The following is a 25,108-nucleotide window of genomic DNA, read 5'->3' on the forward strand; positions in this document are numbered from 1 at the left end:
GAGAGAAATGCCAAGAGGGTTTCCATTAATTGATTGCCACAACATGTGCTTTTAAAATCACATCATACTTTTTACCTCTAGGAAGTTTCAGGTATCCATGACCGGTTTTATCTGGTCAAAGTGCAAAACAAGAGAGAACAAACAAAAAAAATGTGCAGAATAAGCGTGCATGCTCAGTTAATTGATTAAACCCTCCCCAAGTACACTCGGAGAGGGCAATGGCAGCCCACTCCAGTACTCTTGCCTGGAAAATCCCATGGACAGAGGAGCCTGGTAGGCTGCAGTCCATGGCTAGGAGTAGGACACGACTGAGCGACTTCACTTTCACTTTTCACTTTCATGCACTGGAGAAGGAAATGGCAACCCACTCCAGTATTCTTGCCTGGAAAATCCCAGGGATGGCGGAGCCTGGTGGGCTGCCATCTATGGGGTCGCACCGAGTCGGACACGACTGAAGCGACTTAGCAGCAGCAGCAACTACACTAGCTACAGACACAGTTGATCTAATGGCTCTGAATGATCCATTAAGGTCTACTGAATCAATTATCCACATATTAAATACTCCCTAAGTACAAAACAGACTGTTAAAATCCAGACTAAGCCTTAACTGTTTATTTTACAAATGATCTGTGGCTGATACGTTGCATTTTTATTCATAGTAGGATAATTTCAGGATTCACTGAGATGCATCCAGTAGACACAGGTTTGCAGCATATCAGTGCTCTTCCTGGTACATACAATGAGACAGAGGCTCCCTTCCATGGTAATAGTTTATATTTGTAATCTAATAGCCATCACAATTTTCATAGTCCAGTTAAGAAATGTGTTTTAGAAAGGCTTACTATAAAAGTAGGGACATTATCTTGGAGCCCAACAGAAGACAAGTAAATTAAGACTCACGCACCACTGTCATTTAGAGAGATGACTACATTCTTTTAAGATTGATACAATCTGAGTCAAGCTGAGGGTCACATGTGTCTAGACTGTGAGTTCTCTTGGAGACAGGAATATCTTTTTATCTCAGTAGTTTGCACAGGAACAGAATAAAGTAAGCGTACAAAAAAAGTCTGCTAAAAAACGAACCGATGAGTGGGCGGACAAGGCCAGGAAAGGGCACCCTGTTTCTGACTGACTTCTGTAGGTAGTGGAGTGAAGAATGTGTTAGGAGTCAGGGGACTCGACCCCAAGGACCCTGACTCTGCAATTTATCAGCTGTGTGACCTTTAGTGGGAAATTTAAGCCTTCAGGAGCTTCTAGTTCCTCACCTCTCAAATTAGGAGAATGGGCAAACTGATTTCTAGGATCCCTTCCAGCTCAAAAATTTAATGACTGCTCTGGCGATTTGTTGACAGAGGTGATAGTTTATTTTCTTTATAATCACATGCTTACATGAAATCCATGGTATATATTATTTTGAAGTTTTGATGTTTCAAATATTAAAATGGGGTTGGAGGGTTTCAGAAATCTGACCTAATTTATACTTCTAAACAATCACATGTAAACACATTCCAAATCCTTTTTATAAACTTATCCTTACATGTATCTCTGAACTCTTGAAAAGATATTTCATTAATATAAAATGCTTAAAGTGAATTATTCCATTTAAAATGACAATCCACAGTTTCATGTGCTGATGTTAATTAACAGAAAAGAAAGTTAAAGAGGCTGAATATTGGCTTCATTTCTAGTGAGAAAAAAAAAAAATTAGTTGTGTGAGCAATCTCCAGCTGATCACATGTGAGAACACAAGGTGTGATCTCACTGATTTGCAGCTGTGTCACTGCTGAATATCACCCCCAATACAAATATTTAATTTGCCAATTTTTCTCTCTCCCTTCTTCCTCCTCTCTGCCTCTGTCTGTCTCTCAAAATTAAGTATTCTTAACAGGAAAATCCTGTGCACTTTGGATTGAGTCTGGATGTGCCACTACTGCCTAGTGGATCATGAAATGAAGTTGACCTGCATTTAAAATTCAAACTATAGATTTTCAAATGCAACAAAACTTGACAGTCTTTTCTTTATTTGATTCCCCCTCCTTATAAACTTCTAGAGTGAAATAAAATACCACTGAGTCATCTCTTGATAGTTAGCTAACTTGAGGAATCAAATTAAATGAAAGCTGACTAAACTGTATTTTCTACCTTCAGTGACTGTAATTACATTTACTCAATTATTCTGAAACTCATTCAGTCATTAGGTGTTGATTTGTTTATGAAGTCAGCAACTGACAGCTGTTTGGGTCTCATTAGGCTCTGTTCTTATGTAAATGTCTCTCATAAAAATGAAATTAATTTTCATTGGGTAACAAATGTTCAGTTCATATACAATATAATTTCTTTGAGCAGGTTTATACATATTCAATATTTCACTCTAAGTTGTCCTATCTAGAATATCTTCTAAAGTTAACAGATCTTTGACAATGCAGACCACATTTGCTTGTCTGTGTTCAATTTATAGCTGCATATGCTTGAATCAAAACAGCAGAAGAAAGATTTGCCAGAAGGAATACTGCTTCAAACTAAACTTTAATTTCTTCTCCCAATGCTTGGGAAAAACCTGCCATCTGCAAAAGTCTGAAATGCACATAAGAAAGTTAACAAGAATGTCAAAGAGAATAAATATACTTTATCTTTACAGCAGAGCTTTAGAGCATTATCGATACAAAAACAATGATAATAACTAGTTGAACATTATTTTTTAAACTATTACTGCAATAATGTTTAAGTATTAGTCAGTAGAAATATTAAAATAAATATCCTATTGGATTGTTTGTTTTTCAGAAATAGTTTTACTTTCCTCACCCAGGGCTTTGAAGGAAATTTGGAAAAGCAGAATTCAATAGTTTACCTACATGTACATAAAGGCAAGGTGTCAAGAGTGAATAATCTAGATTTTTTTTTGTTTGCAAAAAGATATGGCTTGTAATAAAACATCTCTTTGGTTCATCAAGGCATACTGAATTGAAATTCTATTTAATTTCCCAACATTTAATGAATATCCTAACAATGTGTCAGGTGTTGTATAAAAACTAAAGACTTTAAGAATCAATATATTTCCTCTCAAGTGCCTAATAAATGAAGGAAGGCATGGCAACCCACTCCAGTATTCTTGCCTGGAGAATCCCATGGACAGAGGATCCTGGCAGGCTACAGTCCATAGAGTCACAAAGAGTTGGACACGACTGAAGCAACTTAGCACGCACACACGCATGCCTAATAAACATTGATGAGAATTTTATTTTTTTTAACTATATTAAAGCTCAACCCAGTAGTACTATCTTTTAAGCTAAGAGATAATAATACAACATACAATTTTAGTGTTAAGTAACCTGCAAAGTCCTTTTTGATAAAGGACAGTACTTTTTGGGATACTGTCTAAACTATGGTAATTAAGGATAATAATTTAAAATGTTTCTGGGAACATTCCTAGAATAAAACACTTACTCTGGGAATAAAAATCTCTTAAATATATTGTCAGGATTATCTTACCATCATAATTTTGAAATGGTAACCCACATGTCAATGAATAAAAATCAGTGGTTTTTAAATAATGAGGTAATATACATAATGGTGAAATAATGGGGGCAAATTAGAAAAAAAAAACAAACACCTCAGTAGCTTTACACAAACTATGACCAGTATTTCAATTGTTTGAATAATGTTTTTTTATAATCTTGATAGACATGCTTGGAATATCATTGAAATTAAATATAAATCTTGATTATATTCCCAGCAGTAGATATAAAAGAGTAGGATGTTAGAGAAAGCAACAACTTGTTATACAAAGGATAATTGAGTATCCAGGAAATAGTTCACAGTTGGATATAAAAAAATATGTGGAAATTAAAGTTCAAGCATTTTGTTCAAACTGACATAATGATGAATCTTTAAAAATAATCAAGGAGGCATTCTTCTATAATGCAGTAATTCAATGTTCAACTAAAGGAGTTATAATAATAATTTTAGGTGGTTATCTAGCCAATTGTTTTTGTGTAGAGCCTAACTCTCCTATAAAATAGTTCAAGAAGGGTTGATTTAGTAATGTTCTTTAAAAAAGGGGTCTAGGAAAGCAGATATCATAGAAAAACATAATTTTTTCTCTCTCTTATGCCTTTTTTGCTACACAAATCACAGAACTCCAGAAGTGCTAGGGATCTTTAAGATCATCTAGTTCAACCTCTTCATCATACACATAAGGAATTATGTTTGAAGAGGTTGTGAATGGCTAAAGCATGAAGTCAGTCATTAACAGAGATATACTGAGAACTCAGGTGTTCTAATTTCTGGTCAAAGGTTCTTTCTTAGGTGAGCTTATCTTGTTCCAGGGTTTAATGGCACCCCACTCCAGTACTCTTGCCTGGAAAATCCCATGGACAGAGGAGCCTGGTAGGCTACAGTCCATCGGGTCACTAAGAGTTGGACACGACTGAGCAACTTCACTTTCACTTTTCCCTTTCATGCACTGGAGAAGGAAATGGCAATCCACTCCAGTATTCTTGCCTGGGAGAATCCCAGGGACGGCGGAGCCTGGTGGGCTGCTGTCTATGGGGTCGCACAGAGTTGGACACGACTGAAGCGACTTAGCAGCAGCAGCAGCATAGTTTTTAACTTTTAAGCCTAACCCCCCTTTTGAACTCCAGATTCCTAAGTCCAACTGGCTTTTTTACTTGAATAGATAAGTATCTCAAAATTCACAGCACAAAACATAAGAAGCATATGACTTTTAATCCACTGTCCTAAATCCACTCCTCCAGCCTCTCCCTTCTTAGTCAGTGGTACTACCATTAGATATTTTTTCCAGGCCAAGAATTTAGAAACTGTTTTTGATTCTTCCCATTCTACCCCAGCTCCCATCTGATCCATCAACAAGTCTGATTTCATTAAAATAAATTTCACAAACGATGGCTCTTGCCATGTCTGTTACAATCATACTCCAAGCAACCTAAACATTTAATGCCTGGACCACCACGCACCCACTGAACTGGTCTTCTGGTCTTCACTCTTTATTCTACCGTCTATTCCTCAAACAGGCCTCGGAGTGATCAGTCTAACATGAAACAATGCAATATTTGGGGAAAATGTGCTTTTCTCTTTCATATTATCAAATATTAAATTTTCTCCCTAGTTACTGAGGGTTCTGCCTGGGGTGATCTTCATTCTTACTGAAAGAGAATAGAGAAAAAAGGATATGTTAAGCTTTTAAAAGAAAAAGTAGGCCTTTGCAGGAAGAAAACAGATTTGCAATCCAAACTTTTGACATAGGACTTTTTAGATTCCTGTATCATTCTCCTTTATATGTCAAACCGAAAGAAACTGGCTCAATGAGTTTTCCCATAAAATGAAAAGTTGAGGCAAAAAGAGAGCTGAGGAAAAGCTAGGACACTTTGGAAACCAAATTTTCATTAGCTCTATTTTTCAAATATCCTCAGTACAAAAAGAAAGATCTTTTGATTCTAAAATAAAAAAATAGGAATGCAGACTTCTATCTGATAGTGCTTAACTCTTCTTCATATTCGTCATGCTAGAAGAGATGTAAAAGTTAAAGGGACAGTCATATCTGAAGATGTCATCACTCACCAAGTTTTCTGGGGAAGAAGCACTATGACTCTTCTCCACTGTGTGAACTCACTGGCATGGTAAATACTTGCTGATGTAAATTCCTGACAACTCGGCATACTTGGAAGGCATTCCTAAAAGAGAAGCAAGCAAAAATTTAACTCAACTTCTATTTCCTCAGAGCAACATGTTTACTCACTCAACACAAGTGAAAAAGACCTTAGAGAAATCTAATGTTACAATCTTAACCATTTGCAATATGGATACAATCCATAAATTTTCCTTCTGTGAAGCTAAAATATTTGGGAAATAAATGAGATGACACAAGGCAATGAAATGTCTTCTAATAGCCACATGGAAAAACAGAATGTGGATCAGGGCTTCTTGTTTGACCTGTTAGTGTCACACTGTTATTTGGTGCATACTGTTGCTTCAGTCATGTCCGACTCTTTGAGACCCTATGGACTGTAGCCCTTCAGGTTCCTCTGTTCAAGGGATTTACTGGGGAAGAATACTGGAGTGGGCTGCCATGCCCTTCTCCAGGGGATCTTCCTGACTCAGGTATTGAACCCATATCTCTCATGTCTCCTGCATTGGCAGGTGGGCTCTTTACCACTAGTACCACGTGGTAACATTATCCTATTCAGTATGATATTTATGCATATATTGTATCAGTAGTATATGCATAAATATCATACCGTATGTATGAATCATCAGTATATATACAGAAAGAAGTACATTTTATTTCAAGAACCTGGAATTATGTATTTCTTTTTTATTTTTTAAAGCAGGAGATATCATATTCTTAGTATGGTCTACTTGCAGGTGAAGAGACAGAAAAGAACAGATGAAGACATGCTACAGGGAAAGAAGAAAGATGCTTTAATAGAGAAAGAAAGCTAGAGAAAATAATGTTGAAAACACCATCCTAGTATATCTATTACCGTTTAAGATTTTCAATTGTTCTTTAGCATCTGATAGTGCAAAATATGGCATCCTTATAATCTGTTGCTGAGTTTATGTCAATTCTGTTACAAATAATATTGTTCCTTTTCAACCAAACCTAAACTTTTAGAATTTTAATTCTCTGCTCCCTATGTAAAGAGGTGAAGTCTACCTATCACAAGTTTTAGGGAAAATAGACTTACCTCTTGGACCAGGTGCCAGGTGAGGCCATGGTTGGTTGAATACTCTAGTTTCACCTGATTGTCCATGTGCGGGGTATATTTCTGGCCACAGCCCATCACCAAACTGAACTGAATCATGTAAGATGCTCCTATCTGCATTGATTGTGTTTCCACATAGCGCATACTTGAGGCAAGTTTAGAATCTCCTGTAAAACTGAAAGAGGTGGAAATCAGAAAATTAAAAACAGCAATATATTAGGGAAAAATTAAGCTCTTCATTTCATACCATATGCCAAAATAATTTTATTTTACTTATTTAAACCTTGCCAAGTTCTAGAATGGATTTCAATCAATTTAAAAAAGGCAATTTGAAATAATCTGCCTATCAAAGAAGCAATATATTTTTTAAGTTGATACCTAGAGTGGTCAAATATATTTGAAAATGGGCATGCACTCACGTACTGCTCAAATGTATAAAACCTTTGACTCGTTTCATGGACTCTATCCCAAGGAAATTATTGGGAAACATTTTAACATCAAACTATAGGGAAACTGGAATGCTTAAGTAAACTGGTATAGTCACTTGACAGACTGTCCATATTTCAAATATTTATGAAGGTAATATAATCAAATTATTGTACATGTGACAAAAATAAGTTTTTAAAAAAAATGTGCAAAATGATGCACGATGGAAATTTACCAGAATGTTTTCAGTGGCTGTGTTTGGTGGTAAGAAATGGGACAATTTGAAACTTTTCAGTTCTAAAATTCTCCAGTCTTCAGTACTCAGCTATTAAATACTGAAAATGAGATAATGTGGTTTTAATGGTTGTAAAATTCCCATGATTTACTGGGTCTCAGGTGGCACAGTGGTAAGGAATCCATCTGCCAGTGCAGGAGACTCAGGTTTAATTCCTGGGTCGGAAAATTCCCTGGAGGAGGAAATGGTAACCTACTCCAGTAATCTTGCCTGGAAAATCCTGTGGACAGGGGAGACTGGTGGGCTGCAATCCATAGTGTTGCAAAGAGTCAGGCACAATTTAGCCACTGAGCACACACGAGCATGCAATTGAGTTTATCACTCAATTGAGTGATATAGTTTATCACTATGTGATAATAAACTTGAAGATACACAAAATTACTTTTTCAGAGAAAAGTTCTCAAAGAATTTATAACCTACCAGAGGAAATTAAAACAAGGACCTGCTTCACTGTAGTTAATATGGTTCAATGTAAATATTCCCAGGGCAAACCACACTGGGATTTATCTGCCAGGGTACTTGGTACTGTGATTCTGAAGCAGGTTATACCATCTTCAATGGTAAGAGGACTTAGCTGGAGTAGAAAAAGGTGATAATGCAATACTTCTGGAAATCTTTGCGGCATTTAGTATTTTTTTTCCTTAAGTCTGTTTGCCAAATCAGCAAAATAAGAAGTTACTACTCTGACTTGCTTCTTGAAGAGTTTATGATGTTACTTAAAGATGGAATTTTGTCCATATGGAAGATGATCATGGTTTGGGGCTCAAGGTTATGAAATGTAGGTAGCTTTTTCCAGACAATGACTAATTATTGTTTAAGTTTTAAATTAAAGTTTTGCACTAGGACAACAAATAGATGAATAAAATGTAAGAGACTGAATCTCTGCTTTAGTGTACTGTTCATAAATGAAGGGGAAAGTCATATTCAGCACTGCTAGGCTTACAAATCCAGTGCTTCAGCTTGTTTGTTGTATTAATATAGATGCCCACCAGTTACTGAGTTAGGTTATACTCTCAGACTGTGCTTAGCACAATATCCACATTATATTCCTTAATTACATCCTTACAAATAACTGTGAAGTAGGAACAACTGCCTCTGGTTAACAAATGAGGAGAAATGTCAACAACCTCAGATATGCAGATGATACCACTCTTAATGGCAGAAAGTGAAGAGGAAGTAAAGAGCCTCTTGATGAGAGTCAAAGAGGAGAATGAAAAAGCTGGTTTGAAACTCAACATTAAAAAAAATTAAGATCAATGGTATCTGGTCCTATCACTTCATGGCAAATAGAAGGGGAAAAAGTGGAAGCTGTGACAGAATTTATTTTCTTGGGCTCCAAAATCACTGTGGACTGTGACTGCAGCCATGAAATCAAAAGATGCTTGCTCCTTGGAAGGAAAGCTATGGCAAACCAGATAGCATATTAAGAAAATAGAGATATCAATTTGCTGACAAAGGTCCATATAGTCAAAGGTATGGTTTTTCCAGGAGTCATGTGAGATATCCATAAAGAAGGCTGAGTGTCGAACTGTAGTGCTGGAGAACTCTCAAGAGGCCCTTGACTGGCAAGGAGATCCAAACAGTCAACCCTAAAAGAAATCAACCCTGAATATTCACTGGAAGGACTCATGCTGAAGCTGAAGCTCCAATACTTTGGCCACCTGATGCGATGAGCAGACTCATTGGAAAAGACCCTGATGCTGGGAAAGATTGAAGGCAGGAGGAGAAGGGGGAGACAAAGGATAAGATGGTTAGGTAGCATCACTGACTCAATAGACATGAATCTGAGCACACTTAAAGAGACAGTTGGGCTTCCCAAGTGGCACTAGTGGTAAAGAATCCTCCTGCTAATGCAGGAGACATAAAGAGATGGAGATTCAATTCTTGCAGGTTTGATCCCTGAGTTGGGAAGATCCCCTGGAGGAGGGCATGGCAACCCACTTCAGTATTCTTGCCTGGAGAATTCCATGGACTGAGGTGCCTGGCAGGCTACAGTCCATAGAGTCACAAAGAGTCAGACATGACTGAAGTGACTTAGCATGCATGCACGGAGGAGACAGTGGAGGTCCATGGGGTCACAAAGAGTCAGACACGACTTACTGACTGAACAACAACAAATGAGGAAATGGAGACAGTAATTGGCAGACACTTGACGAGGAATCAGCTTTGCCTGATTCAAAAACTTCTCAACCAATACACTATCTCTTTGTCCTTCTATTACTCTAAGACAGAGAAGAAAACAGTGTAATTTTGAATAATCTTCAGTTATAGTTAATTTAAAAATCATTAACTTTCAGTTACTATGCAGTGATGCTCTTAAGAGATACAAAACCATGATTGCTGCTATGTGTCAGGGTATGCAAAATGCAATCTAGAAAATATGAAGCTGTGGGATGCAATTTTTAGTAAAATTACAAAATAAAAGAAATCAGCATTGAACAAAAATTCTAGTATGCTATATGGGCACAAACTCATCTATATAAATTCCATAATCTTTAAAACAGGCAAAAAACAAAACAAAACAAAACCCCAAACACTTTTCCCTGTGAGAAATGAATGCCGCTTTTAGCTTCAAGGGTTATATGCTCTTTCTACTACCCTTTATGAGAAAGGTTATCAGAGGCAAAAACTAGCCTTCATTTAGCTGTTTGAAGGTGCAGTATATACCCTAGGCATCTAGTTAAAAACCACAGAGGGCATAGTAGCACATGGGCTTAACGGTCCACAGGCCACACGGAGGCACTAAAACTTTCTTACTCAAATCATACAGAGTATTTCTCCACTCCAGCATTCCTGAAAGAATTTAAGATTATTTTCACAATCAGCACTCCTTTTAAATTCCTCCTTTCTGAGATGGTTTAGTGTCCTGGTAATTCTATACAGATTCAGAAAGAAGTGCTGGGTTTTGCAAATAGTGCCTGACCCTAATTTTGTCATGGTTACAAACTAACCATGAAGTTGGTTGGAGAGAGGAAGCATTCAAACCTGAGAAATGTGTGCTCTGTGAGCTTCCCTGATGATAACAGCTTTTAAAGGTGCCAAGACACCAAGAGAGAAAACAAAACATATAGAAAAGGACAATTTAAGAGGCTAAATGAGGATGGTCAAACAGTGATAATAAAATTCTTATTTGGCATGAACATCTGTACCACCAGCAGCTGTGGGCAGATGTTGTTGGGTAGGTAGGCTGATCCAGTTGCTGTCTAGAGTGCCCCTCTCCCCAGTCATTTTCTAGTTATTGGTCTAGGGGTGCCCATGTCCACCAATGAGTTTTTACCAATGAGACATAAGTGAAAGATGCTAGGTGGGTATACTCACTCAGCTTTTTTCTCTTTTATTTATTGTTATTTTTTGGCTGCACTGCATGACATCAGTTCAGTCCAGTTCAGTTCAGTACCTCAATCATGTCTGACTCTTTGCAATCCCATCGACTGCAGCATGCCAGGCCTCCCTGTCCATCACCAACTCCCAGAGTTTACTTAAACTCATGTCCATTGAGTCGGTGATGCCATCCAACCAGCTCATCCTCTGTTGTCCCCTTATCCTCCTGCCCCCAATCCTTCCCAGCATTAGGGTCTTTTCCAACGAATCAACTCTTCCCATGAGGTGGCCAAAGTACTGGAGTTTCAGCTTCAACATCAGTCCTTCCAATGAACACCCAGGACTGATCTCCCTTAGGATGGACTGGTTGGATCTTCTTGCAGTCCAAGGGACTCTCAAGAGTCTTCTCCAACACCACAGTTCAAAAGCATCAATTCTGCAGTGCCCAGCCTTCTTCACTGCCCAACTCTCACATCCATACACGACCACTGGAAAAACCATAGCCTTGACTAGACGGACCTTTGTGGACAAAGTAATGTTTCTGCTTTTTAATATGCTGTCTAGGTTGGCCATAACTTTCCTTCCAAGGAGTAAGCATCTTTTATTTTTTTTTATAAATTTATTTATTTTATAAATTTATTTATTTTAGTTGGGGGCTAATTACTTTACAATATTGTAATAGTTTTTGCCATACATTGACATGAATCAGCCATGGGTTTACATGTGTTCCCCTTCCTGGACCCCCCACCCACCTCCCTCCCCATCCCAGCCCTCTGGGTCATCCCATTGCCCCGGCCCTGAGCCCTTGTCTCATGCATCGAACATGGAATGCATCTTTTAATTTCATGGCTGCAGTCACCATCTGCAGCGATTTTGGAGTCCCAAAAAATAAAGTCAGCCACTGTTTCCACTGTTTCCCAATCTATTTGCCATGAAGTGATGGGACCAGATGCCATGATCTTAGTTTTCTGAATGTTGAGCTTTAAGCCAACTTTTTCACTCTCCTCTTTCACCTTCATCAAGAGGCTCTTTAGTTCTTCTTCACTTTCTGCCATAAGGGTGGGGTCATCTGCATATCTGAGGTTATTGATATTTCTCCTTGCAATCTTGAGTCCAGCTTGTGCTTCATCTAGCCCAGCGTTTCTCATGATGTACTCTGCATATAAGTTAAATAAGCAGGGTGACAATATACAGCCTTGACGTACTCCTTTCCCTATTTGGAACCAATCTGTTGTTCCATGTCCAGTTCTAACTGTTGCTTCCTGACCTGCATACAGATTTCTCAAGAGGCAATTCAGGTGGTCTGGTATTCCCATATCTTTCAGAATTTTTCACAGTTTATTGTGATCCACACAGTCAAAGGCTTTGGCATAGTCAATAAAGCAGAAATAGATATTTTCTGGAACTCTCTTGCTTTTTCAATGATCCAGAAAATGTTGGCAATTTGATCTCTGGGTCCTCTGCCTTTTCTAAGTCCAGCTTGAACATCTGGAAGTTCACAGTTCACATATTGTTGAAGCCTGGCTTGGAGAATATTGAGCATTAATTTGCTAGCGTGTGAGATAAGTGCAATTGTACAGTAGTTTGAGCATTCTTTGGCATTGCCTTTCTTTGGGATTGGAATGAAAACTGACCTTTTCCAGTCCTGTGGCCACTGCTGAGAATTCCAAATTTGCTGGCATATTGAGTGCAGCACTTTCACAGCATCATCTTTTAGAATTTGAAATGGCTCGACTGGAATTCCATCACCTCCACTAGTTTTGTTTGTAGTGATGCTTCCTAAGGCCCACTTGACTTCATGTCTGGCTCTAGGTGAGTGATCACACCATCGTGATTATCTGGGTTGCGAAGATCCCTTTTGTACAGTTCCTCTGTGTATTCGTGCCACCTCTTCTTAATATCCTCTGCTTCTGTTAGGTCCATACCATTTCTGTCCTTTATTGTACCCATCTTTGCATGAAATGTTCCCTTGGTATCTCTAATTGTCTTGAACAGATCTCTAGTCTTTCCCATTCTATCTTTTTTCTCTGCATGACATGCGGGATCTTAATTCCCCAACCAGGGATCAAAACTGTGTCCACTGCATTGGAAGTATGGAGTCCTTAACCAATGAACCTCCAGGGAAGTGTCTACTTGCTCAGATTTAATACAAGCTTTTAAAGAGAGACAGATGGATTTGTCTGGCATGTCCTTCTGCCTATTGCTCCTATTGCTTTCTCCCTAATGGGGCAGTGGCCATTCTATGACAATAACGGGAACAAATATGCAGTTGGAGGTCTCTCTGCTGAGATGGTGGAGTAGAAAAATGAAGAGAGCATGGGTCCCTGATGGCCCTGTTAAGCTGTTTCCAGCCCTTAATCCTAGGACGGCTTGTTACAAATGACAAAATAAGCCTTTTCACTTTTGTTTATACCATGGTCAGTCCTTTCTGGTTGTTCTTGTTGCCACTGAGAGCTGAATGCATTTCTGATACACTTGCCATACTTTATAGTACTGCATGATACCACTGGTGGTGGTGGTGGTTCAGTCACTAGGTCGTGTCTGACTCTTTTGACTCTATGGACTATAGTCCGCCAGGCTCCTTTGCCCATGGGATTTCCCAGGCAAGAATACTGGAGTGGGTTGCTACTTCCTTCTTTGGGATCTTCCCTACCCAGGGATCAAACCTGCATCTCCTGCATTGGTAGACAGACTCTCCACTGCTAAGCTGCCTAGGAAGCCCTGTATGATATCTCTCCTGCTATCTTAATCTAAAGCAAAATAACCCAAGAAGATCACAGACGTCTGTGCCTCAGAATCTTGACCACTCATAGAACAAATTCACTCAATTGTTTATGATTCACTCAAGACTGGCTGAAAGTCAGTGATATTAGGTCTGACTTTTTCCTCCTTAGTATTCTGATGTTCATACACTGCTGGAATTTTATGGGAGACAATTTCACAGGCTGCAATTCTTTAATTTACAAAACTGCCCCTCTTTGCTGCTTGTCTAAGTCAAGATATGTTTATAAAGGCAAAAATGAAGCTGAACTTCTCCGTTGCAATCATAGAAACAGAAAAAAAAAGCCCACATCAGCATTTTGGGGAGAAATTCTGGAGAGAGAATGCACTAGGAATTGGAGGCTTAGTTCCATTCATTTTGATTTGTAAGAGTGCCTCAAAAATAAAGGAACAATAAAACAGTCCTGAATCTTTTAATACTTACACATTTTAATGAGAGAATGGGGATAACTCTTTCCATTAGGGCAAGCTTACCTCCCTGTGCCTTTTCATTTCCACCCCCAAGAAGGCTAGTAGGCTCTCTGTTATGACACTGGTAAGTAGATGATACCATAATGCAACTCAAGTCTCCTTAGTCATATTTAAGTTTCCATAGTCCAGAATATAGGTCCTTTGCCTTCCCCTCATAGCTTAATCTCAGGGGTGCTGAGGACCTATCTTCCTGACCAGGCTGGAAGCCTCTCCACAGGGAGAGGTCACACCTTGCTCATCTCTGCATCCCCGATAGCATTCAGAGCCTTGCACACCTCAAGAAGCACCTGGTGTTGGTATAGGACATCATGGTTTTCCAATAGCTGGATTATTTCATTTGACTTCTGAGTCAATATCATTTGAGATACATCAGGGATCCTGAGCACTGTTATAGAGAAGGAAAACCAAGAGTCTTAGCTGCTGACCGTCAGGGTCACACGGTTACTAAAAAGCTAGAAACCAGGCCAACTGATTTCTTCTTTGATGTCCTTTTCACTATGTCATGCCTATCAAAAGCATGCAAAAAATATTAAATAAAATGAGCACATGAGTGAGGGCTCTTGATGGGAGAAAAGGCAAGTTTTCCAAAACCATAGTTACTTAAATGCTGTAATGAACACAGACAAGGTTTTGAGGTTACCCTCACTTAAAGAAACTGCCCTTTCTGCGTTTCCCCAGAGCCTCGTTCCCATCTCCAGAAAAAAAAAGGCTCTCTTATATGAAAGGCAGATACATCTAACTAAAGTAAATAGAGGAATACTCAGGTCACACAGTTCTTTAAGAGGAAATTCATGTACAATAGTCAAATCACCTAGGGACTGAGCCATTTTTGACAACTGATTTATCTCTTTCAGAATAGTTTGGTAAGTAAACTATGTGGCAGAAGTGTCACTACCAATGGGCCACAAGAGAAGACAATGCACCAGCATTTACATTTCTTAGAAATCTAAGCAGTATTCTGTTATTTTCAAGAAACCCATGGTAAAGAACAGCTCTGCAGAACTCATTTTCAGAGAAACAGAAGACCAATACAAAACTTTTTTGGTCTGATACTATTCAGAAGTTGTATTAATCTGCAGAAGGACATGTGAATGAATTTAAACCTCTCTATCATCCTTTTTTGAGGGTTTTGTTCTTGTAATCATCAAAGAAATGTTTACTAGAACTGACAGAAATACTTGCTGATACTGTGGAATTAAAGGTGACACAAACTAATTTCTACTTTCTATACTCTTATGTCTCAAAATGGAAATAACCACAATATTTTAGTGGATTATATAAATTTTACACTTATTGGGAAAAAACTGACAATATAGATGCATTTTTTTAAAAGCTAAAAATTCACAATTCTACCTAGATGACCACTGCAATATTTTAGTGTAAATACTTCCAGGTTTCCTTATGTATACACACATATACTTAGATACTCACTTTTCTTTCTTTTAAAAAATATAGAATCATAATAGCCCTGTTTTATTTCTTTCTAAAATTATTTCATAGCCACTTTTCCATATTAAAAAAATATAGTGAGACACTGTTATTTTTAATGAATAAAGCCAATCTATAATTATGGGAATCTTTGGAGGTTGTTTCCATTTTTCACTGTTATAAACAATACTTCTACAATATGCATCCTTCTGTATCTTTGTATAGTTGTTTAATTATTTTCTTAGGATAAATTCCTAGAAGCAGAATTGCTTGGTCAAAGCAAAATTAAAGGTTAGTACTTACTGCTAAACTGTCTTTCAAAAATTATGTACCAAGTTATATTTACCAAAAATATTAACAATGATGGTACTGCAAATTCTTAATACATATCAATACTGAACAATGACAATAGCTTTCATTTTAGCTACTCTATGCAAAGTCTCTTAAGCTATATTTCATTGATTACTAGAAAAGTTAACATGATATTTATGTTAAGTATTCATTACCTATTTGTAGTTTTTTGGGGTGTTAAAGTAGCCTTTCATGTAATTTGCCCATCATTAGAATTGGAATTTATCTTTTCCTTACTTATTTGTACAAATTTTTCACATATTTGGGATATGTAGTCTGGTATAAATGTTGCAAATAACTCCCTCTCCCCAGTTTTTGCCGTGTACTGTTTTCAGGGAAAAAATAGTTAAAATAATTTAAGTGCTGGAATATGTGACCTTAATGGTCCCTGCTTTTGGTGTCATACTTTATTGATATCTATTAAGACTCTCTCAGGGCTTAGTTCATACTTATTTTTGCAAATGTCCAGTGGACATATGAAAGAGACTTGTATTTTTTATTAGTAGGGTATAATTTTTTAATTAAATATCCTTGTTAATTTTCTCCCATACATTTGTCTCAGTTTAGTTCAGTTCAGTCGCTCAGTCGTGTCCGACTCTTTGAGACCCCATGAACCGGAGCACGCCAGGCCTCCCTGTCCATCACCAACTCTCAGAGTCCACCCAAACCCATGTCCATTGAGTCAGTGATGCCATCCAGCCATCTCATCCTCTGTCTTCCCCTTCTCCTCCTGCCCTCAATCCTTCCAAGCATCAGGGTCTTTTCAAATGAGTCAGCTCTTCTCATCAGGTGGCCAAAGTATTGGAATTTCGGCTTCAACACAGTCCTTCCAATGAACACCCAGGACTGATTTCCTCTAGGACGGATTGGTTGGATCTCCTTGCAGTCCAAGGGACTCTCAAGAGTCTTCTCCAACACCACAGTTCAAAAGAATCAATTCTTTGGCGCTCAGCTTTCTTTATAGTCCAACTCTCACATCCATACATGACCACTGGAAAAACCATAGCCTTGACTGGATGGACCTTTGTTGGCAAAGTAATGTCTCTGCTTTATAATACGCTGTCTAGGCTGGTCATAACTTTCCTTCCAAGGAGTAAGTGTCTTTTAATTTCATGGCTGCAGTCACCATCAGCAGTGATTTTGGAGCCCAGAAAAATAAAGTCAGCCACTGTTTCCGCATCTATTTGCCATGAAGTGATGGGACCAGATGCCATGATATTAGTTTTCTGAATGTTGAGCTTTAAGCCAACTTTTTCACTCTCCTCTTTCACTTTCATCAAGAGGCTCTTTTGTTCTTCACTTTCTGCCATAAGGGTGGGGTCATCTGCATATCTGAGGTTATTGATATTTCTCCTGGCAATCTTGATTCCAGCTTGTGCTTCATCCAGCCCAGCATTTCTCATGATGTACTCTGCACATAAGTTAAATAAGCAGAGTGACAATATACAGCCTCGACGTACTTCTTTTCCTATTTGGAACCAGTGTGTCGTTCCATGTCCAGTTCTAACTGCTGCTTCCTGATGTGCATACAGGTTTCTCTAGAGGCAGGTCAGGTGGTCTGGTATTCCCATCTCTTTCAGAATTTTTCATAGTTTATTGTGATCCCCACAGTCAAAGGCTTTGGCATAGTCAATAAAACAGAAACAGATGTTTTTCTGGAATTCTCTTGCTTTTGTCTAGGTCCTCACTTATTTTTTGTTTGCTTCATCCATCAAGGACTCAAACAAAATATTGTAATTACACTCTGAATTATGGTTGTAATTTTCTGTTTGTGATTCTAACAGGTTTTGCATTCTGCATTATTCACTGTGCGAGACACCTGACTTTCCATACTCCTGTTGACAGCTACCCTCTATGGTATCACCCGTGTTTCTGATATTGAGCCCCAGCCTCAGCCTCAGAGAATCGAGGCCAGGAGCAAGGAGTCATCTAACGTTCGCTCACTCCACTCTCACCACCACATTTTCCTCCCACATCCTACTTCTTCAAGAAGCTCATTCAACTTTCAAAGTCCAAAAATAGTATAGCATTTTCTCTGTTACGTTGCCTCAATCACTTCAGTGAGGATTTTAGAGAAAGAAGATGTAAAACATGAGGCCTTAACATATTGTATTTATATGATAGGCTATTTTATTAATTTTCCCTTTGTTTTTCTGACTACATTCTGTTTACTGGTTTCTCAAGTGGAGTAATTCTTTATGTAGGAAAATTTCTAGATACAAATGTATTTTATAACAATTTTTTTTACTTACTTCATTCCATCTACAGCTTCAAACGAATTTGAAATTTCTACACATAATGCATTTTTTCATGTATTTATTCAATATTTCATTTTAAAAGTCCTTATGGATTTCTAAGTGAAATCCTTAGTTATCTTGTTAATTTGAATTGGCAATAGAAAATATTTTGGAATACGTGTGCTTTACAGCATGTATTTCAGTCTCCTTTTATACCTCTGTTCCTAGCACCTGCTTTTTTTGCTTATCATTACAATTCCTATTTAAAGTACACAGTTTATATTCTTTAGCTTCTTCAGTCTTATTTCTCAGTTTGGAAATTTGCACATGGTTCTTCAAGTCAGGACCAGCATTTTGCTTTAGCTATATAATACTTAAATCAAGCTGCTTGGCTGCTGTTTATTCAGCTTCTAAAGAAAGCAGCCTCTTGGCAAATAAATCTCAACAAAAAATTGGGTGCTTAACAGCAGTTTTCTCTCAAGGATGAGATAGTTTTATGTGTGGGAGACAGAACTGGGGGGAAATAAGTCACGTAGGTTAGACATTCAGGATGTCTGTACACAGTGGTTGTGACCACAATGAACACTATATTCGCTTTCTAACCAGGTTGCACACACCTGCACAGGTGCTACTATGAGATGGCAGGTAGATCAGTGACTGTTGGGAGCCACGGAGAGTGACTCCGTGTCTTTCTCAGGAGCACAGAGGTCCATTTGCAGCCCAATCACTCACCTTTATCTCTTGTGTAACTAGCCCAGTTCTCCCCAAGTCTATACACCAGCAGCTAATTCCATTCACTTAAAAAAAATCTAGTTCTAAAGTTTGTAGAAATTTTATGCTGGAGAGGGTGTGGAAAAAAGGGAACTCTCTTGTATTGTTTGTGGAAATATAAATTGATATAACCATTATGGAGAACAATATGGAGGTTCCTTAAAAACTAAAAATAGAACTACCATATGATATAGCAATCCTACTGCTGGTCATACACCCTGAGAAAACCATAATTCAGAAAGATACATGCATCCAGTGTTCACTGTTGCATTATTGACAACAGCCAGGACAGGAAAGCAACTAAATGTCCATCGACAGATGAATGGATAAAGAAGATGTGGCACATACATTAATATACAATGGAATATTACACAGCCACATAAAAACCTAAAATTTGGTCATTTATAGTGATGTGGATGAACTCAGAGTCTGTCAAACAGCATGAAGTCAGAAAGAGAAAAACAAATATTGTGTATTAACACACATATATGGAATCTAGAAAAATGGCACTGATGAACCTATTTGCAGGGTAAGAATAGGGACACAGACGTAGAGAACAAACTTGTGGACACAATGGAGGAAGGAGAGGGTAGGATGAATTGAGAAAGCCACACTGATATACATATGTAAAATAGATAACTAGTGGGAAGCTGCTATATAACATAGGGAGCCAAGCTCTGTGATCTGTGATGACCTAGAGGGATGGAATGGGGGTGGTGGAAGGCTCCAGATAGAGGGGATACATGTATACATAGAGCTGATTCACGTTGTTGTGCAGCAGAAACTAACACAACATTGTAAAGCCATTATACTCCAATTATAAAAAGTTTATACAGAGTGAAGTCAGAAAGAAAAACACCAATACAGTATATTAACGCATATATATGGGATTTAGAAAGATGGTAACGACGATCCTATATGTGAGACAGCAAAAGAGACATAGATGTAAAGAACAGACTTTTGGACTCTGTGGGAGAAGGCAAGGGTGGGATGATTTGAGAGAATAGCACGGAAACATACATATTATCATATGTGAAATAGATCCAAGTTCAATGCATGAAACAGGACACTCAAAGCCAGTGCACTGGGACAACCCTGAGGGATGGGGTGGGGAGGGTGGTGGGAGTGGGGTTCAGGATGGGGGGCACATGTCCACCCATGGCTGATTCACGTCAATGTATGGCAAAACCAACTACAATATTGTAAAGTAATTAGCCTCCAATTAAAATAAATAAATTAACTAAAAAGTGTTTATAGACATTTTAAAAGTTTACAAAAATTTTTATGCTTTCAAAGATTTCTGTCATTTCTCAGTTGAATCTTCATTTTGTCCACCTCACTGCAGTTTTAGGAAATATTCAGCAGCTGGAGTAAACTGTGGCAGGAAAAGGGAAACGTCTGCCAGGTAAAAGACAGAGAGGAAGTCAGCACAAAGCACAGCCTGGGCTTTGGCCCCTGAGAGAGGAGGAGAGAGAGAGACTGACGGCCAGAAAAGGGACAGACTATCAGAGAGCTGGGAGCCCAAGGACTCGGGGGAAAATAGCTCTTCTCAACTCCCGTAGTGCCTGCAGTGTCCTGACAGGAACCTGTGGGTATGAGAGTAGTAAAGTTGCCACGGGGGCTTCCCAGATTGCGCTAGTGGTAAAAAACCCACCTGCCAATGCAGGAGATGTAAGAGTTGTGGGTTTGCTCTCTGGATCAGGAAGACCCCTGGAGAAGGAAATGGCAGCCCATTACCATATTCTTGCCTGGAGAATCCCATGGACAGAGCCAGCCTGGTGGGCAACAGTTCATAGGGCTGCAAAGAGTTAGACACGCTGAAGTGACTTAGCACGAAGTTGTCAGGAGCCCTTTTCACCAATAAGACTTCCCACCTCTTCTGATGGGAGGAGAGGAATCAGAGAAGCTTTTGCTGTTTCTAGCCTCTACTAATAACTTTAACTCATCTCAGATCTTTGGCTGTCCTGGACCCTCTTACTCCTGTTATTCTTATATTGCATCCATACTAAACTCAGAACCAATTTTGGTTGAAGTGAACTTGCCCAGTCCATATTTACACTACTTATAATTAGGGCTCGCCTTTTCAACACACTCCTGTTCTCTCTGTCATCTCTTTCCTGTCTCCTCTTGCACCTCACTTCCTTCCAGGAAGGAACACACTGGACCCATATAGTTAGCCCTGAGAGCCCTGAATGAAAATGTTTAGCTTGGAGGGAAGAGGTGAGGCAAGAAAGAAAGATACATGAGGACTCTCCAAAATTTTCTTTTTATCCTTCCAACCATGTGCAGTCACCTAGTGTGTACTAATTTAGTGAGTATTGAAGCAGGGCCATTGTAAGACTTTTATAGGACTTTGACACTTTTAATTTTGGAAACTCCATCACACATCATGGCAAGCATATTAAAATGCACCCATGTTCCACATTACATATATATATATATTTTTGGTGCAGAAACCTTCAAGTAGATTTTATAATTTTGCCTTTGAATTTTATTTGGCTACTTGTAATGCACAGAATATACATTTGGCCATGACTACTCAACATACTCAGGAATCTGACCAAAAGATTATTACCAACAGCATAAAATTTTATGAATATTTAAATTTAGCAGTTAATGGAGTTGGCATGTGTTGTGTTTTACATATACTTAATTTAAATTTATTATTTTTATTTTTACCATTTAAAAAAAATCATATTTTTGAAACAATATTCATTTTTAAAGTCTTTGGACTTTTTCCAGTTCTCTGGAAAACTTGGAGGCTTGGCACTGAGACCAATGAAAGAATTTCCTAGGAAGAGGTATAGGCAATACAAAGGTGCTGGGAGAGGAAAGAGCTTGGCTTGGAGTAGAGAAGGAAGCAGAGAAGGGAGGACGATGTGGTTGAGGTGGAATGAATGAAAGGCAGGGAGACAGGAAAGGCTGACCAGGTCAGGTCACCCAGGGCCTACCTCAGAGCTCTGTGAACCACTGTCTGTAGAAAGTAACAATCTCAGCCTACTGAACTGCTTTTTCAACAAGCCAGAGGTACCTTGAATCCAGATCATGAAATGCAGATTTCTGTTGTTAACTTGTTTAGTGGTAGGTTCTCTTTCTTCTGAAATCTCACTTAGCTGCTTAGTTCTTAGGAAGATTTTTAGGAAAATCTAACTTTGGAGAAATAAATGACTCAAAAGTCAAGTGTGTAGACATCAAGACATGATTCTGGGAACATGGCCGTTTTATTCATTCCTTTGGCATTCATTTCTAAGCTTTTGTTCTCCAATATATATTTTCAAGTGGCCCATCAGACTATTTCTAGCAACACTCTAATAAGTACATGTGGATGACACTACTGGTCTCTGAGCTTTTCTTACTACTCCATACCATCTATTCTCACACAGCAGCTACAATTATATTAAAAATATGATTACATCACCCCCTTGCTTCAAATTATTTACTGAATTCTCATAACCCATAACACACTGAGGCTTCCCAGGTGGTGCCAGTGATAAAGAACCTGTCCGCCAAGGCAGGAGGTGTAAGAGATACAGGTTTGATCCATGGGTTGGGAAGATTCCCTGGAGAAGTGCATGGCAACCCACTCCAATATTCTTCTCTGGAGAATCCTATGGACAGAGGAGCCTGGTGGCCTACAGTCCACGTGGTCACAAAGAGTCGGACACTACTGAAGTGACTTAGCACATAGCAGGCATAATGCTTAGAATAAAATCCAAAACTTCTCTATTGCTCTATGAGGCCCTAACATAATCTAGTTCCTTGCCTGCCTCAGGACCTTTGATCTTGCTGTTCTTTCTACCTGTAATGGTTTCCTTGCACACTTTCACTTCAGTATTTCTTTCTCATTATTCTGAGGTCTCTACACTCCCAAGAGGGCTTCCCTAAACATCTTACCTAAAATAGTCTCAGTTTCCACTTATGCTACCTAACAGCCATTCCTTTATCCTCACAGCAATTATCACTATCTGGAATATTATTACAAATTTGTTCATTATTGTTTTTCTCCTCTAGAAAATAAGCTCCACAAACAAAGGGCTTGTCTATCTTCATCTTCAGTACCAAGTACTATACCTACAGGACAAATAGTGCTTATAGTGCAATCAATAAACAGCTGAATATATGTTAGCCTATCAATGAATAAAAATTTCATGTAATGAAATCCTCATGATGAAAAAACCTAGTAAATAGGATTTATTTTAGAAAGTCATTTATAAATCTATTAGGGAGTATATTCAGTTACATTGCTTCCCTTGTGGCTCATCTGGTTAAGAATCTGTCTGCGATGCGGGAGACCTGGGTTTGACCCCTGGGTTGGGAAGATCCCCTAGAGAAGGGAGAGGCTACCCACTCCAGCATTCTGGCCTGGAGAATTCCATGGACTGTATAGTCCATGGAGTTGCAAAGAGTCGGACATGACTGAGCAACTTTCAATTACATTATCAATTTTTATAGAGGTATTTTCTTGGGCACTGAAAATACTTTTTTCACAGCTGTTGAAAATAATAGTGACTTTTCAGTTTGTCACTCAATGTATTAACCTTATCTATCTGCTAACCTTCCTAATCACTTACTGTGAAATGGTAGCTGAAATGGCTCTTGGGAGTGAGTTCACTCCAACTGACTTTCTTCAGCAGCACAATTTGAGTTGATTTATTCTTCTTTTTAATAGTCTTTGTAAAAAAAATAATCCCAAGAATACTCTAGGATTACTAATAAACAATTTAAACTGACAAAATTTCTATATAAATTATAGGCTGATGTTCAATGAAAGAAAAATCCTGAAGATATTTACTTGGCTGTTATTTTTATTCTATAAGCAGATTCATTTCATTCATTTTATAGCCATAAATTTGTTTTTCTTGTGACCTAAGAGATCAAGGCTATCCAAAGTTTCAGAGGGGCACTAACCCAACTTCTCCTTTGTGAATGTTTACAAATGACACATTCCTGATATTAGTATCAGGCAACCTCCTTTGCCTCACGACTATTTTCATGAGACCAGTCCAAAGGAATAAACATTAGCATGTAGGAAAGATTCTTGACTTTTAACGTCCGCAAACACATAAATCCTATTTTGAAAAATTAACCAAAAGATAGCAGAAGAAAAGGTTGAAGTGAAGTGAAAGTCACTCAGTTGTGTTCAGCTCTTTGTGACCCCATGGACTAGAGTCCATGGAATTCTCCAGGCCAGAATACTGGCGTGGGTAGCCTTTCCCTTCTCCAGGGGCTCTTCCCAACCCAGGGATCAAACCCAGGTCTCCCACATTGCAGGCAGATTCTTTACCAGCTGAGCTATCAGAGAAGCCCTAGAAGAAAAGGTAGATCTCATTAAAAAATGTTTGGCCCACTTCTTGCTAAACGTATATATCAGGTGTGTGCAAGCATGAGCTCTGAAGGGATTTCTCTTCATCAATTAGGAAATCGTTTTGTGTTATCCATCACTACACATTATTGTTGATACCTGATGATTCTTGTAACTTAGAAGTACCTTGACAACTACTTTATAGCTATTCTTGTATAGCTTAAAATACATTTCACTCATTGTTCAGTTCTGTTATATTATTATGTAATAATATATTATTGATTTTCTTCAATGTTAGTAGAGCTACAGTACTATTTCCTACCTCTTATTGGGAGTGAATTGTATTTAATTTGTATTATGAGCTAAACAGACTTTTAGGATCCTTTTGGGTTTCCCAGGTGGTGCAAATGGTAATGAATCCGCCTGTAATGCAGGAAACATGAGATGCAGGTTCTATCCCTGGGTTGGGAAGATCCCCTGGAGGTGGACATGGCAACCCACTCCAGTATTCTTGCCTGGAGAATCCCATAGACAGAGGTACCTGGCAGGCTACAGTCCATAGCGTCACACAGAGTTGGACACAACTGAAGCAACTTAGCATGCATGTACACACTTTTAGCCTGAGCCTTAGGCAACTCTTGCTTCTTATAAAATATACAGCTTCCTTTTTGTTGTGCATGCTTATAGATGCCCCATGAGATATGAATATACACTTTTTGAATGTTCTGAACTTGTAGTGTAGTCCACTCCCTCTGACTTGGGCCACCCATCCTGCAGCTGTTATCCTTCTTTTACAAATCAGCTTCCCCACATCTCCAGGCTGACCATGTCACCTGGAGCTGGTTTTAAAAGGCTTCCAAAGTCTTCCGATCACATTACATACCACAAAATAACCCACTCTCTTTTTCCGCATGCCTTTTGTCATTCACAGCTAGTCTCACTTCTCGCATGTTTCTTTTATATTCTCTCTACTTTCACTACTTCCTTTAGGAAATTTCTCTTC

General features: G+C 38.6%; 1 protein-coding gene across 2 annotated transcripts in view; it reads right to left on the bottom strand.

Annotated features, from left to right (window-relative positions):
- The window catches only part of RELN (reelin), a 555,021-nt gene that overhangs the window by 143,867 nt on the left and 386,046 nt on the right, over positions 1–25,108 (bottom strand). For both annotated transcript variants that reach the window (XM_081535825.1, XM_081535826.1), the window contains exons 21-22: positions 6,705–6,897; positions 5,578–5,690 (exon numbers count right to left, since the gene is read on the bottom strand). In XM_081535825.1, coding sequence (XP_081391951.1) covers positions 5,578–5,690; positions 6,705–6,897 — 306 coding nt within the window. The remainder of the gene's footprint in view (positions 1–5,577; positions 5,691–6,704; positions 6,898–25,108) is intronic.

The sequence above is a fragment of the Giraffa tippelskirchi genome, chromosome 10 (genome assembly GCF_054371585.1).
Source record: "Giraffa tippelskirchi isolate mGirTip1 chromosome 10, T2T-mGirTip1v1.2.pri, whole genome shotgun sequence".
Lineage (NCBI taxonomy): Eukaryota > Metazoa > Chordata > Mammalia > Artiodactyla > Giraffidae > Giraffa > Giraffa tippelskirchi.